This window comes from Geotrypetes seraphini, chromosome 3 (assembly GCF_902459505.1).
Source record: "Geotrypetes seraphini chromosome 3, aGeoSer1.1, whole genome shotgun sequence".
NCBI lineage: Eukaryota > Metazoa > Chordata > Amphibia > Gymnophiona > Dermophiidae > Geotrypetes > Geotrypetes seraphini.
Window position 1 is genome coordinate 180,642,398 of NC_047086.1, and position 13,873 is coordinate 180,656,270.

At 45.9% G+C, this 13,873-nt stretch overlaps 1 protein-coding gene across 2 annotated transcripts in view; it reads left to right on the forward strand.

The window, feature by feature from the left end:
* TIAM2 (TIAM Rac1 associated GEF 2) overlaps positions 1–5,595 on the forward strand; it is a 296,813-nt gene extending 291,218 nt beyond the window's left edge. For both annotated transcript variants that reach the window (XM_033937889.1, XM_033937890.1), the window contains one exon: positions 4,290–5,595. In XM_033937889.1, the coding sequence (XP_033793780.1) occupies positions 4,290–4,927 (638 nt within the window). In that variant the 3' untranslated portion in view covers positions 4,928–5,595. The remainder of the gene's footprint in view (positions 1–4,289) is intronic.
* The last annotated feature ends 8,278 nt before the right edge of the window (positions 5,596–13,873 follow it).

Consider the following 13,873-nt stretch of genomic DNA (forward strand, 5'->3'; position numbering starts at 1 on the left):
TATCAGCCAGACTGGCATGGTTATGAGCCACGGGCCTATATGACACCACGAATGCATTGCAGACTCACTGTGCTCAGGGGAGAACCTTTTTTGTAGACAAAGTGAAAGAAGTAGTAGAAACAATAAAGCACCACTGTAATGCTTTCCAGATCCTCAGATGGATTGGTAAAACCCTCATCATCAAGACAACATACCAACCAGTATTGCAGACATTGCAATGCCTCAAGACGTTATGACAACCATGCAAAATGGCTGTCCTACCACCAAAAACTGCCCTACCAGCAGAGACAATGCCACAGGGAGTGAAAGCAACAAAAGCCAACCTCCTTCACTGCGATAAAAGACTGGCCCCAGTTTTTGACTCCTCACCACTGCTCCCTCTCCCAATCAGGAGCCACCTCTCCATTTTTGTCAAAGCCTGGGAGATTATAGCATCAGACAAATGGGTGCTATAGATCATAAGAAAGGGATACCGCATCAGGTTCCCTACCTACCCGCCACCCAACCATCCACCAAGAGACAAATTCCAAGAACCCCAAGCATGCCTCATCTTCAGAGAAAACCAGGCTCTCCTCCAAGCAAGAGCCATAGAATCAGTTTCAAGGTTACAGCACAACCAAGGATTCTACTTCTGCTACATCCTTATTGCCAAGAAGACAAGGGGCTAAAGATCCATCTTAGACCTCCGTCAGCTCAACAAGTACATCCTCAAAGAAAAATTCTGCATGCACTCCTTGGGAACCATTCTCTTGCTGATTCAAGAGAATGACTAGCTGGCCTCCCTGGATTTTCAAGATGCATACTCATACATACCAATGCATCCCTCTCAAAGAAAGCTCCTATGCTTCTGAGTACTCACCCACCACTTCTGATACCGAGTCCTACCATTTCAACTCTCCTCCACCCTGAAAGTCTTCACAAAATTATTGCAGTGGCAGCCGCTCACCTCCGCAAGAGCACAATATGCGTAGTCCCCTACCTTGAGGACTGGCTGCTGGTGGGACCATCAACCCATGAGACCACAGCTGCAGTCGCCATGACAATATTCCTCCTATGGTCCTTAGGCTTCCTAGTGAACATCAAGAAATCCAACCTACAACCAGCCCAATCACTGGAATTCATTGGGGCAAGAATTTGCACATCACTTAATGCAGCCTTTCTACTACCAGCAAGAGGAGAAGCAATATCTGCACTAAAATAACACATCATATCGGCAACTACGGTTGCATCAAGGACCCTACTCCATCTCATGAGCCATCAAGCAGCTTCCATCCATGTCCCACTAGCCAAGATCTACATGTGGCCCCTTCAGTGGTATCTTTGGAGAAAGTGGAACCAACATACCAACCCCTGTCCCACCATCGATCAGCACATCTGCAATGCACTCAAGTGGTGGACGGATCAGTACAACCTGTACTTAGGTAAACCTTTCTAGCAACCCCAACACCAACTGACTCACCAAGGACCTCTTCCACAAGTTGGGCCTCCCAAAAATAGATCTCTTTGCCACCGAGGACAACAAGAAGTGCATCCTGTTCTGCTCCAAGAGGCCATCACAGCATAGCCATCACAGGCTGCCTTCACCATACACTTGGGCCAGCATCTACACTACGCATTCCTTCCCATACCTCTCATCCACAGGACAGTGCAGAAGATCAGACAGGACATTGCCACATTGATTCTCATTTCACCTACTGGCCAAGACAGGTGTGGTTCCCATTCCTGCAACGCAATCCCAATCCGGCTGCCATGACACCCAGTCATCATCACCCAGGACCAGTAGTGCACTCTCCACCTCAAACTAGGGGTCCTGGCCCTATTGTTCTGGATGTTGAAAGGTTGATCCTGGGACCTCTACACATGTCCACAAGAAGGAATAGAAGTCCTGTTAGCAGCCTGATGTCCATCAACCAGAAAGACCTATGTGTTAAAATAGAAAAGATTCCACATCTGGTGCACCACAGCAGAAAAAAACCCTTTCACCTGCCCAGCCCTGGCACTCTTCCAATACCTAAGTCTGTTCACAGCCAGCCTAAGGACAACTTCCATAAAGGTCCACTTGAGTGCTAGCTCAGCTTTTCACAACGAAATTGAAGTCGGGCCCCTTGCAACACATTCACACTTGCCCAAGTTCATGAAAGGACTTGCAAGGTGTGGCTGACTCATCATGCTTGTCCATGGAGAAAGTGAAATTACCTACCTATAACGGGTTCTCTGTGGACAACAGGATAAGTCAGCCACACAAATGCTCCCTCCTCCCCTGCAGGTGAACCCGCAGTCTCCAACTAGGAGAATCACGGAATATAGAGAGAGCTTTCATAAGCCTATATAGGGTCACTTGCACGTGCTCAGATAAGGATCTCTAAAGCCTTACTCTGAACTCTAAGAGAACAAATCCGAATTGGGCTTGTTGGAAGACATCATCAAGGTGTGGATGACTTATCCTGCTGTCCACTGAGAACCCCTGTTACAAGTAAGTAACTTTGCTAAATTGCTTCCGTTGAAGCCAGGGAGTGAAAAAAGGGTGATGTAGGGACTGCGGGAGCTGGCAAGCGAGAAAAGTAATTATGAGTGTGTTGGGGGAGGGAAGAAAGGAAAGATGCTGTATGCAGATTGAGAGGGCAAGCAGAGTATTGTGGGACATGAGGTGGAGGGGAAGAAGGGAGAGATACTGCAAAGGGATGAGAGAGGTGAGAAAGGGAAAATGTTACATATGAGATGGAGGGGAGAGAGAGATACTTCATGGAGAGGAGAGGGATAAATATTGGGGAATAGGGGTGGAGGGGATGGAGAGATGGTGCATGAGAAGACATTATGGTGGAAGGGAAAGATGTTTGACCCAGGGCATAAGGGAGGGGAAGAGGCAGAAATGTTGGACATGGCATTGAAAGGAAGAGATTGCTTCATGGGGAGGGTGAAGAGAGATGTTGGACCAAGGGAGCAAGGGAGGGAGAGATAGATACACAGTAGATGGAGAGGGGAGAAAGAGGGAGATAGATCTAAGAGCAGAAAGTGCTGGACAATGGGAGTAAGGGACGAAAGAGAGAAAAATGCTGAACCATGGGGGAGAGGGCAGGAGAGAAGAGAGAAGGGACAGGGAGAAGTCAGGCTACGACGGCAGGGAGGAGAGGAAGAGGGAGCAGATGCTTGACATCTCTCCTGCTGGGGGATTTGGGGGAGAGGCACGGGTTACCTGCCATGGCTGCTAAACTGATCACGGCAGGGAGATTCCTTTGCTGTGATCAGCTCAGCAGCAACGTGCTTCTTTAACCGGTGTCTGTGACATGGATGTCAGTTAGAGAATCGTGGTGGTGAGGCAGGCTTAGGCATCTGTCCATGAGGACAGACACGATTTTATATAGGATGCCCGTGTGCGATTCTCAAAAGCTGCTTAGGCGGCTACTGAGATCGGGCGTCCTATACAGAATTCGGCCCTAAATGTCTTTGTATTGTGTTCGGTAGAAAAGGAAATGCTTTTCTGTTTGTATGTCTCCAGTGCATGCTACATGTTATCTTCTTGGGGGTTCCTAATTTAATTTTTGTCTAAATATTTTTATTTCTAATTTGTGATCTCTTGTTCTGTATTTGGTGAGGTTCTAGTGGTGTGATAGTAATGGCAGGTGGGGAGCCCTCCTTTATTTTCTGACCTAGGTCTAACACTGGTCCTGACCCTTGTTGTTAGGGATCCCCCAAGCATCCCTAGCTAAGGACCTTCTCCAAAGAAGGCCAGAACTCCCTTATTCCCTTCTATGAAACTCTGCAGTCAGTGACAGCATCCTTGAACCACCGGCAACTAAGCATGCATGAGTTGCCAACATTAGTGGCTTAGAGATGTTGCGGCCTGCCGAGCTTGGTAAAAGGGAGTTTTGGCCACCTTCAGAGAGAGTCTTCAGCTGACAGAGCTTGGGGATCCTCATTAGCTAAAGTATTTATCTTTTGAGGTGGGGGCAGGGCAGAGAAAACTTTGGGATCAAGCCTGCCCAGAATTGGCTGTCTGGCTACATCACTAAAACAAACCTATGTGCATATTGTGCAATTATACTGCTATGAAACGTTTATCAAGGGATCAGAAAATTGTAAATCTGCTGGCCACCAAAAATATAAAGAAAAATGGTAATGTCATTAGTGTGGCAGTCAGCTAGGGGATAAGGTACTAATAAATTTCTACATACAAGACCAACTCTAAACCAGTGTAGCAAAACTGTTTGTTTGTTTTTTAATTTCAGTGCTGTAAACTGATGCATTAAAGTCCAAAACTCAGCAGAGTGGTGTTTCTCTTTACATTGCAGCCTCCACTCGATCTCTGAAGTTACTGAAGCACTCCCAGAGCAGCGACTGGAGCATTGATCTCAGTAAAGGCAACAGCCTGGATTCGGACGAATGCAGCGTGAGCAGCAGTACACAGAGCAGCAGCTGCCAAACCGCCGAAAGCATTCATGAGTCAAAAAGCAGCCTGGCAGCACAGCATTTGCAAACAGGTGACTTGGATCTCCCGGATAACGTGCCGAAAGAATCGGACATCCTGGTTGATGAGGAGGATTACCAGCGGGTCTCTAAGGAAGGCAGTCCCATGAAAGACATCGAAGTGCATTTTCAGAGACTGAAGATTTCTGAGAATGCCGACAGGGAACTGGAACCCGAGAAACCTACTGGATCAGAGGAAGGGGACAGTGTTAACCTGAAAGAGCACCCCAAACTTGTGCGTGGACACTTCTGTGCAATTAAACGAAAAGCAGATAGCACAAAACGGGAGAAAGGATCTATCCTGGTCATGAAAGACTATCACCAGTCCCTGGACAGTCAGTCTGACTGCACCAGTGTGGATTTTAACGCCATTTTGGAGAGGGAGTTCAGTGTACACAGCCTAACATCTGTGGTGAATGAAGATTGCTTTTATGAAACTGTGGCACACCACGGCAAGTCTTAGCTGTTTACTTTTTTTTCCCCCCCGCAGTTCATCGGTGGGGGGGGGGGGGGGGCTGAAAACTTTCTGTCCAAAAATGATTTAACTTTGCCCGTGTTGCTTAAAAAAGCAACACACACATACACAAAACACACAAGCTGAATTAGGTGGGAACTAAAGACAAAATGTTTTTGGCCTTGCACACTATTACATTTTGCCACAAAATTAGTTGTAAACATTGTAAGTTATTTAATTTATTGTGGATCAGAGATATGCGCTTAAGCAGGCAAATGGGTGATGTGCTAGTCTTTTGCTTTTGAGCAGGTATCAAAGTTTTGTAGTGTCCATTAAAAAAAAAAAAAGATTTTCCCACATAAATTATATATATATATATATATATAATTTATGTGGGAAAATTTAGATTTGTAACTTTATAAGGTCAAGCAACCTTTCTGATCCTTAGGGCATTTCTTCCCAGTACTGACATGCGCTTTATTTAAAGCAGAATTAAGTTATTTTATTGTGTTAGTGCACAGTTGGTGCAAAAGGTTCATTTTTTTTTTTTTTGTAAGTTAGAAGGTGCTGTTAATACTGAAGTTTATATTATGTATAAAAAAAGCTTGTACTGTAATCTTTCATTTCATTGTATTTTTGTTTACAAACCTGTACAGTAAAACAAAATGAGTATTGTACTACACAATTCTGTCTTAATTTTTAACTGCACTTTTTTAAAAATTCTAATCAGAACACACCCTAAAATATCGTGACACAATTGCTAAGGGTTGGTATAGCAACACACAGGGTTTCAAGACAAAGTTGGACAAGTTCATGCTAAACTGGTGAGACTGGACTCATTTGGAGCACTGGTCTTGACCTTGGGGCCACTTCATGAGTGGACTGTGGACCATTGGTCTGACTCATCAGTGGCAATTTTTATGTTCTTATGTTATGTTAACTGAGAGGGTTAGTAATGGTCATTCTATAGACTTTGGAGCCCAAACAAGCTTACACGGTGTACCATCAACACATCTTATAGCATAAATATATCTTTCAGTTAATTTTGAAAGTAGATTTTTAGCATGTGGTAGATAATGAATATTACTCACAGGAGACTAATTTACCCACAAGCCTTTGCAGCAGCTGCAGCACTTTGCTCCTAGTTTCAAAGCAAAAGTATGTGTGTATGTTTGTGTTGTAGAGTACCTGCAGATGTATATACAGTATATAAAAAGAATGCACGCAGATTCTAATGTGATCCGTGTGCACGATTTTCCCACACTTCCCACTGCAGCTTGACTGTACCAGAGGTGTTGTTGAAATCATGAAGGTGGGTAGTTTTCAGATAGATAATTTGCACAGGTAAAAATACTCTGACACATAAATGGTTTTATTTATTCAATTTTTTATACTGTTCTTCCAGGAGAGCTCAGAATGGATTACATGAATTTATTCAGGTACTCAAGCATTTTTCCCTGTCTGTCCCAGTGGGCTCACAATCTATCTAATTTAATGTACCTGGGGCAATGGGGGGGGGGGAATTAAGTGACTTGCCCAGCTTCACAAGGAGTAGTGTGGGTTTGAACCCACAATCTGAGGGTGCTGAGGCTGTAGCTTTAATCACTGCACCACTCACTTGTTTTGGGAGTTGCTCTCATTTTCTGTTTTTAGCCGTTCTTTTGCAAGCAAATATAGTGGTACCTTGGATTACGAGCATAATCCGTTCCAGGAGCATGCTCGTAATCCAAAATACTCGTTTATCAAAGCGAGTTTCCTCATAGGAAATAATGGAAACTCGCTTTGATAGATTCCCCCCCCCCCCACGAGAACCGGCATTGCTCCCCCCAAAGGCCCCCCCCTGCGATCCGGCACCCTCCCCCCACGATCCGGACCCCCCCCCCACCGCGATTGGGCACCCCCCCACGCCGCTTCTTACCATCATCTGGGCACCAGCACCAGCATGTCCTGTGCTTGGTGCCGGTGCCCGAAGATTGGCCTCCTCTTCTTCTGGGCCTTGAGCATCTGCGCATGCTCAAGGCCCAGAAGAGGAGGCCGATCTTCGGGCACCGGCACCAAGCACAGGACATGCCAGTGCCGGTGCCCAGATGACGGTAAGAAGCAGCGGGGGGTGGGGGGGTGCCCAATCACGGTGGTGGGGGTGCCCAATCGCGTCGGGGGGAGTGTGCTGGATCGCGTTGGGGGGGGGGGGCGTTCGTAAATCGAGCCACGCTCTGTTTCCGAGGCGCTGATTTTGCAAATGTTTTGCTCGTGTTGCAAAACATTCGCAAACCGGTGCACTCGTAAACTGAGGTACCACTGTAGTACTAAGAAAAGGATCCTTAATACACAGGTGGTGTGTCTGCCCCTGGTTGAATGTTTTAAACTGGGAGATGGAGGATGTTCTCTCTTAAAATATGGTGTGGTTACATCTGAATGCATAGGGTTTTCAATCTGGCTGAATCCAATATGCCCTTTGTCGTAATGGTAGTCTTGGGGCAAAATAACTTCAAAAAAGTAAAGGGACCAATATACAGTGGTACCTCAGAATCTGAACACCCCAGAACTCGAATGACTTGGAATCTGAACCTTTTTTTTTGTAGTAAATTTTGTCTTGGAATCCGAACTCTGCTTTGGAATCCGAACGCCCTGCACATGTGTTTGTTTGTTTGCCCAGAATCTGAATGCTGCTTTGGAATATTTGTTAATATTTTACCTTAAAATCCAGTGTATTTCCTGTTAAAATTTGAGTTTGTGGGACCCAGGAACGGATTAATCCAGTTTCTATTATTTTCAATGGGAAAAATTGTCTTGGAACTCAAACGCTTTGGAACTTGAACGGGGTTCTGGAACAGATTAAGTTCGGATTCCAAGGTATCACTGTATATATATATATATATATATCACTGTATGTATATGTATATACATATATATATATATATTATTTTATTTTATTTTTTTTGGGGGGGTGGGGATTGGACACCAGTGAAAATGGACCAGATCAGTCTGGAGTTTCCAGAGAGATACAGATGTGCCCTTAATGTAAACTGACTTCTGGTGACCCCACTTGTGGTTTTCTTGGTATGACACAGAAGTGGTTTGCCATGGCCATCCTCTGTGCAGTGAGGCACCACTATGTAGCTGCCCAGTATGGTGGGGGAGGGGGCATAAACTGGACTGGCATTGCTGCCAGAACTAGCTTAGCATTGGACCCAAGCCAATGAAGAGTTAAGACTTGCCCAAGGCGGCAAGGAGAAATTGCTGTGGGGTTTGAACCTAGGCTTTCCAGTTCCCAACCCATTGTGCTAAGCAATAGTAGGCTATTCCTCCACATCCCAGAGAAATCTGTTCCCCCCTCCCCCCACCCCAAAAAAAAAATTGACCCAGTGCATTTCTTTGGGACATGCAGTTCTAGCTTCTGCAGCATAAAAACACTTAAACAATTCTCCCCTCAACTGCTATGGTATATCAAAGAAGCAATCCTTATGGGCTCCTTTTACTAAGGTGCACTAGCGTTTTTAGCGCACTTAGCAGATTAGCGCATGCTAACCCCGCGCTACACAGCTAAAACTAACGCCAGCTCAATGCTGGCGTTAGCATCTAGTACGCGGGGCATTGTAGCTTAGAAACATAGAAACATAGAAATAGACGGCAGATAAGGGCCAAGGCCCATCAAGTCTGCCCACCCCAGTGATCCTCACTATCTATCTTTGCGGATAGATCCCACATGTCTATCCCATCTGGCCTTAAAATCCGCCACACTGGTGGCCTCAATAACCCGAAGTGGAAGACTATTCCAGCGATCAACCACCCTTTCAGTGAAGAAGAACTTCCTAGTGTCACTGTGCAGTTTCCCGCCCCTGATTTTCCACGAATGCCCCCTTGTTGCCGCGGGACCCTTGAAGAAGAAGATGTCTTCTTCCACCTTGATGCGGCCCGTGAGATATTTGAATGTCTCGATCATGTCTCCCCTCTCTCGACGCTCCTCGAGTGAGTAGAGCTGCAAATTCCCCAACCGCTCCTCGTACGGGAGCTCCCTGAGTCCCGAGACCATCCTGGTGGCCATTCTCTGGACCGACTCCAGTCTCAGCACATCCTTGCGGTAATGCGGCCTCCAGAATTGCACACAGTACTCCAGGTGCGGTCTCACCATGGATCTATATAGTGGCATAATGACTTCAGGTTTACGGCTGATGAAACTCCTGCGTATGCAACCTATGATTTGCCTTGCTTTGGATGAAGCTTGCTCCACTTGGTTTGCCGACTTCATGTCTTCCCTGACAATCACTCCCAAGTCTCTTTCTGCTACAGTTCTTGTCAGGATCTCGCCATTTAGGGTGTAGATCTTGCATGGATTCTGGCTTCCCAGGTGCATGACTTTGCATTTTTTGGCATTGAAACTGAGTTGCCAGGACCTAGACCAGTGCTCCAGCAGAAGTAAGTCATGCACCATATCGTCTGTCATTGCTTTTTTGTCTGTTGTGCTTTTGCTCACTACATTGCACAGTTTGGCATCATCGGCAAACAATGTTATTTTACCTCGAAGCCCTTCTGTCAGGTCTCTTATATAGATGTTGAACAAGATCGGGCCTAGGACGGAGCCCTGTGGCACTCCACTTATCACCTCCGACATCTCGGAGGGAGTGCCATTCACCATCACCCTCTGAAGCCTACCTCCAAGCCAGTTCCCAACCCATTTTGTTAAAGTGTCGCCCAAACCTAAAGAACTCATCTTGTTCAGCAACCTGCGGTGTGGCACGCTATCAAATGCTTTGCTGAAATCCAGATAGACGATGTCCAGGGACTCACCAACATCCAGCTTCCTCGTCACCCAGTCAAAGAAGCCGATCAGGTTGGATTGGCACGATCTCCCCTTAGTAAATCCATGTTGGCGGGGATCCCGCAGATTCTCCTCGTCCATGATCCTATCCATTTGGTGTTTGATTAGGGTTTCCATTAGTTTGCTCACTATTGAAGTGAGACTCACTGGTCTGTAGTTTGCCATATCCACCCTGGAGCCTTTCTTGTGTAGTGGAATGACGTTAGCCGTCTTCCAGTCCATCGGGACGTTACCTGTACTAAGGGAGAGATTAAAGAGCGCGGATAGTGGTTCCGCCAAGACATCTCCCAACTCCCTGAGTACCCTAGGGTGTAGGTTGTCAGGCCCCATTGCCTTGTTGACCTTGATTTTTGACAGCTCGCAGTAGACGCTGCTGGGTGTAAATTTGAAATTACTAAACGGGTCTACTGATTTAATCCTTGTATGTGGTTGAGGGCCGATTCCCGGCACCTCGCGGGTGAAGACTGAACAGAAGTATTCATTTAACAGTTGGGCCTTTTCCGAGTCCGTCTCCACATGGTCTCCGTCTGGTTTTCTGAGTCGTACTATCCCGCCTGAGTTCTTTTTCCTGTCACTAATATACCTGAAGAAGGATTTATCTCCCTTCTGGATATTCTTTGCTAGAGACTCCTCCATGCGGAATTTGGCCTCTCTAACTGCCGCTTTGACGGCTCTTGATTTGGTCAGATAATCTACTCTGGAGTCCTGTGTCCCTGATTGTTTGTAAGAGATGAATGCTTTTTTCTTCTCTTTGATGAGGTCTGAGATCTCCATAGAGAACCACTGTGGCTTGTTGTTCCTACTTCGTTTGCTTACTGATTTAACATAGCGGTTTGTTGCTTCCTGTATGGTGGTTTTCAAAGTTGACCACATTTCTTCCACGCTGTCGGTATCTGCTTGGGTTTGTAGCGCCTGGTGAACGAAGTCTCCCATGTCCTGGAAATTTGTGTCCTTGAACTTGAGAACCTTGGTCAATGTGGTAGATTTCGTGAAACCTTTCCTGAGATTGAACCAAATCATATTGTGGTCACTGGAGGCCAAAGTTTCACCCACCGAGACCTCTGTGATACTTTCTCCGTTGGTAAGTACCAGGTCCAAAATTGCCTGATCCCTTGTTGGCTCAATTACCAGTTGCCTGAGTCCTGCTCCATTCAAAGAGTTTAATAGCTTCCTGCTGCTGCCGGAAGCAGAGGAAAGCGTGACCCAATCCACATCGGGCATGTTGAAGTCACCTACCAATACTGTGTCCCCCCGCAAGGTGATATTCTCTATATCTCCGATTAATTCCAAATCTAGGTCTTCTTGATGTTTTGGGGGTCTGTATACCACGCCAAGATATAGGCATTTGTCCTTCCCTCTGGCCAAATTTACCCAAAGGGATTCCCCAGTGTACTGTACATCTGTGATTCTGGTGACCTTAATGTCATCTTTAGTATATAATGCTACCCCACCTCCCATTTTGCCCTCCCTGTCCCGACGAAGCAAGTTGTAACCTGGTATGACCATGTCCCACGCGTGGGAGTCTGTGAGCCAGGTCTCAGATATCGCCACCACATCCAGGACGGCATTCCTCATTTCTATCTCCAAATCTAGGATCTTGTTTCCCAGACTGTGGGCGTTGACGTACATAGCCCTCCATGTTGTGTGCTTGTTGTATCTCAGTGGGGACAATCCCTCTATATCAACTAGACCACCATTAGTATTTTTCGCTTGTCTCTTACACTCCCTAGACCCAGAGCTACAGCTTGTACCTATCCCGGACTCCCCATAACTGCAGTGCGCTCCTATCAGAGACTTGGTAATGTGTGTACCCTGTGGGGGTATTCCCGTTTGGGCTACTTGAGCTCCTTTAGTGCAATTTGCAGCGTGTGCACTCTTGCTGGTCCCAGAATTACAGTGTGTACTCCCTCTAGACCTAGAATTGCTACGTGTACTCCCCTTAGACCCAGAATTGTAATGTGACCCAATGCAGTGTTTACTTAGTTCAGTTCCAAAATAGTATTGGTAGCCCGTACCCTCCCCCAACTCACCTAGTTTAAAGCCCGTACCCTCCCCCAACTTACCTAGTTTAAAGCCCTGTGTAGTAGGCGGGCTAGACGGTGTCCAAGGACGTTCTTCCCCCTCTTGGTCAGGTGTAACCCGTCTGGTCCAAGCAGTCCCTGCAGTGCCTCTCCGTGGTGCAGGAACCCAAAGTTCATCTCCCTGCACCATTCCTGCAGCCAGTCGTTCACCCTCCGGACACGATCCTCCCTGGCTGTTCCGCAGGTTAATGCCCTAACGCAGCTTAGTAAAAGGAGCCCTATGTCTGATCTCAAAGACAAGACAGTTTCACTCCTCCACTGCTACCACATTCCTGACCTCCTGAGCTGGTTCCTAGTGATTCAGATGCATATTTAATGTTCTTTGTTGCAAATTCTGTTGTGAAGCCCAGTGACTGAACTGTGGACTGACTGACTTTAAAAGATTGTTGTGTACGTTTGCAAATAGTGACGCGACAGCTATTTGGAAAGAAATAATGAAACCTAGGGCAAGAGTATAACCGCCCATTAGATACCATTTTCAAAAGATTTCAAAGGATGGATTACAATTTAACTACAGTAATTGGTAATAGACATAGCAACTGTTAGTATTTTGTTCAGACCTCCTCCTGGTCAAGGAGCCAGATAAACATGGATACACACCCACACCTGCAGAGCAGTTGGAAAGAACTCTGAGGCCTGCTCTGCGTGGCTTCCCTGCTTGTGTTCTGTCAGATTACTCTGCCATTGTTAAAGTAGAACAGCAATGATGTAACTGAGTGGGATGTATAATGCTGACTTTTTTTTTCCAGGAAATATGCTATTTTGGCTAAGAAGTCAAGTTTCTATCTCTTCCTGAAACCAATCATTCTAGGTCCCCCCCCCCCTCAATCCTTTCACCAAGTAAGAATATACTTTTCTCTCAGTTTCATGATGAATTGAGGCAATGTTGTCATATGTCAAGGGGATGGAACAACTCTCTCCAAGCTTCCCCCCCCCCCCCAAACACTGCAGAACAGACATGTAAACAAAATGCTCTTGCTCTTGAAGGGGTTTACCTCTGTGTTTTTCTGAGGATGATAAACTTTACTTTAAATTACATTTCTGTACCATGTCATATTACCAAATCCAGGGTTTCAACCTTGCCCTCTATGCAGCCAAAAGAGTCAGACCGTTCACATACCCTCTCTGCCTGGGCTTCAACCAGAATCAACAAGGAATACAAGCATTGTTGAAAGATTTTGTGAACCGAGACATATTGCTTCCGTAATAGCTATGAAGCTGAAACATGTACCATCCTAGCTGTGTTTTGAACAATCTCCCCATTCAAAGCAGGTCTTAAGACCTACTGAATTGTGAAATGTTTTGGACCCTAATTGTCCCCCTACTGTTGAAGGTGATAGGTGAGGGACAACAGGGGCTGGAGCTGTTTTGTAATAGCAATGATTTCTGTTCTCCTCTATAATCTCTACATTTTCTTTGGCGTTCCTAGTTTTTAAACAGTTCTGACTGGCAAATGGCCTACCCAATAGGCAGTATACCAAGAAAGAAAAGAACTTTGACAACCAGCCCAAAACACAGGTCGGTAAGAGAAGGTAATTTCTTTGAACTATCTCCTTCCACGGCACTTGAGAAATTGTCATAGCGGGAAAGACGCTTCTTTTTCCACCATGTGAGTTTGAGCTGCAAGTTTGGTCTCGAGTCTCGTTAGTTCCAAAAGCCTAGAGAATAAAATGGTGCAGAAGTAGTGCGAGCGGCTATGGCTGGAGCGCTATTAGAATCTAACATTAAGATGTAGGGTACCACTGGGAAATTTCTAGCCCCATTGGTGACCTGGCACCTTGGATTTGTAAACCGTCTTGCACATGGATATGCTTGGCATATATGATTTGATGGAAGGATTTGCTGGGCATGGTTTGAGGTGGACCTACTGAAGTACATATCTGTTATCTATTTTGCAACAATACAGGTACAGTTCAAAAAATTTCCTGTTTGCCTTGGCACCTGCTTGAACATGATCAGCTGCCAGAGTCAATACATCATGCTCCATCTCTAGCAGTATTCAAATCCAAGCTAAAAGCCCACTTTTTAAAGCTGCTTTCAACTCTTAACTCCCAC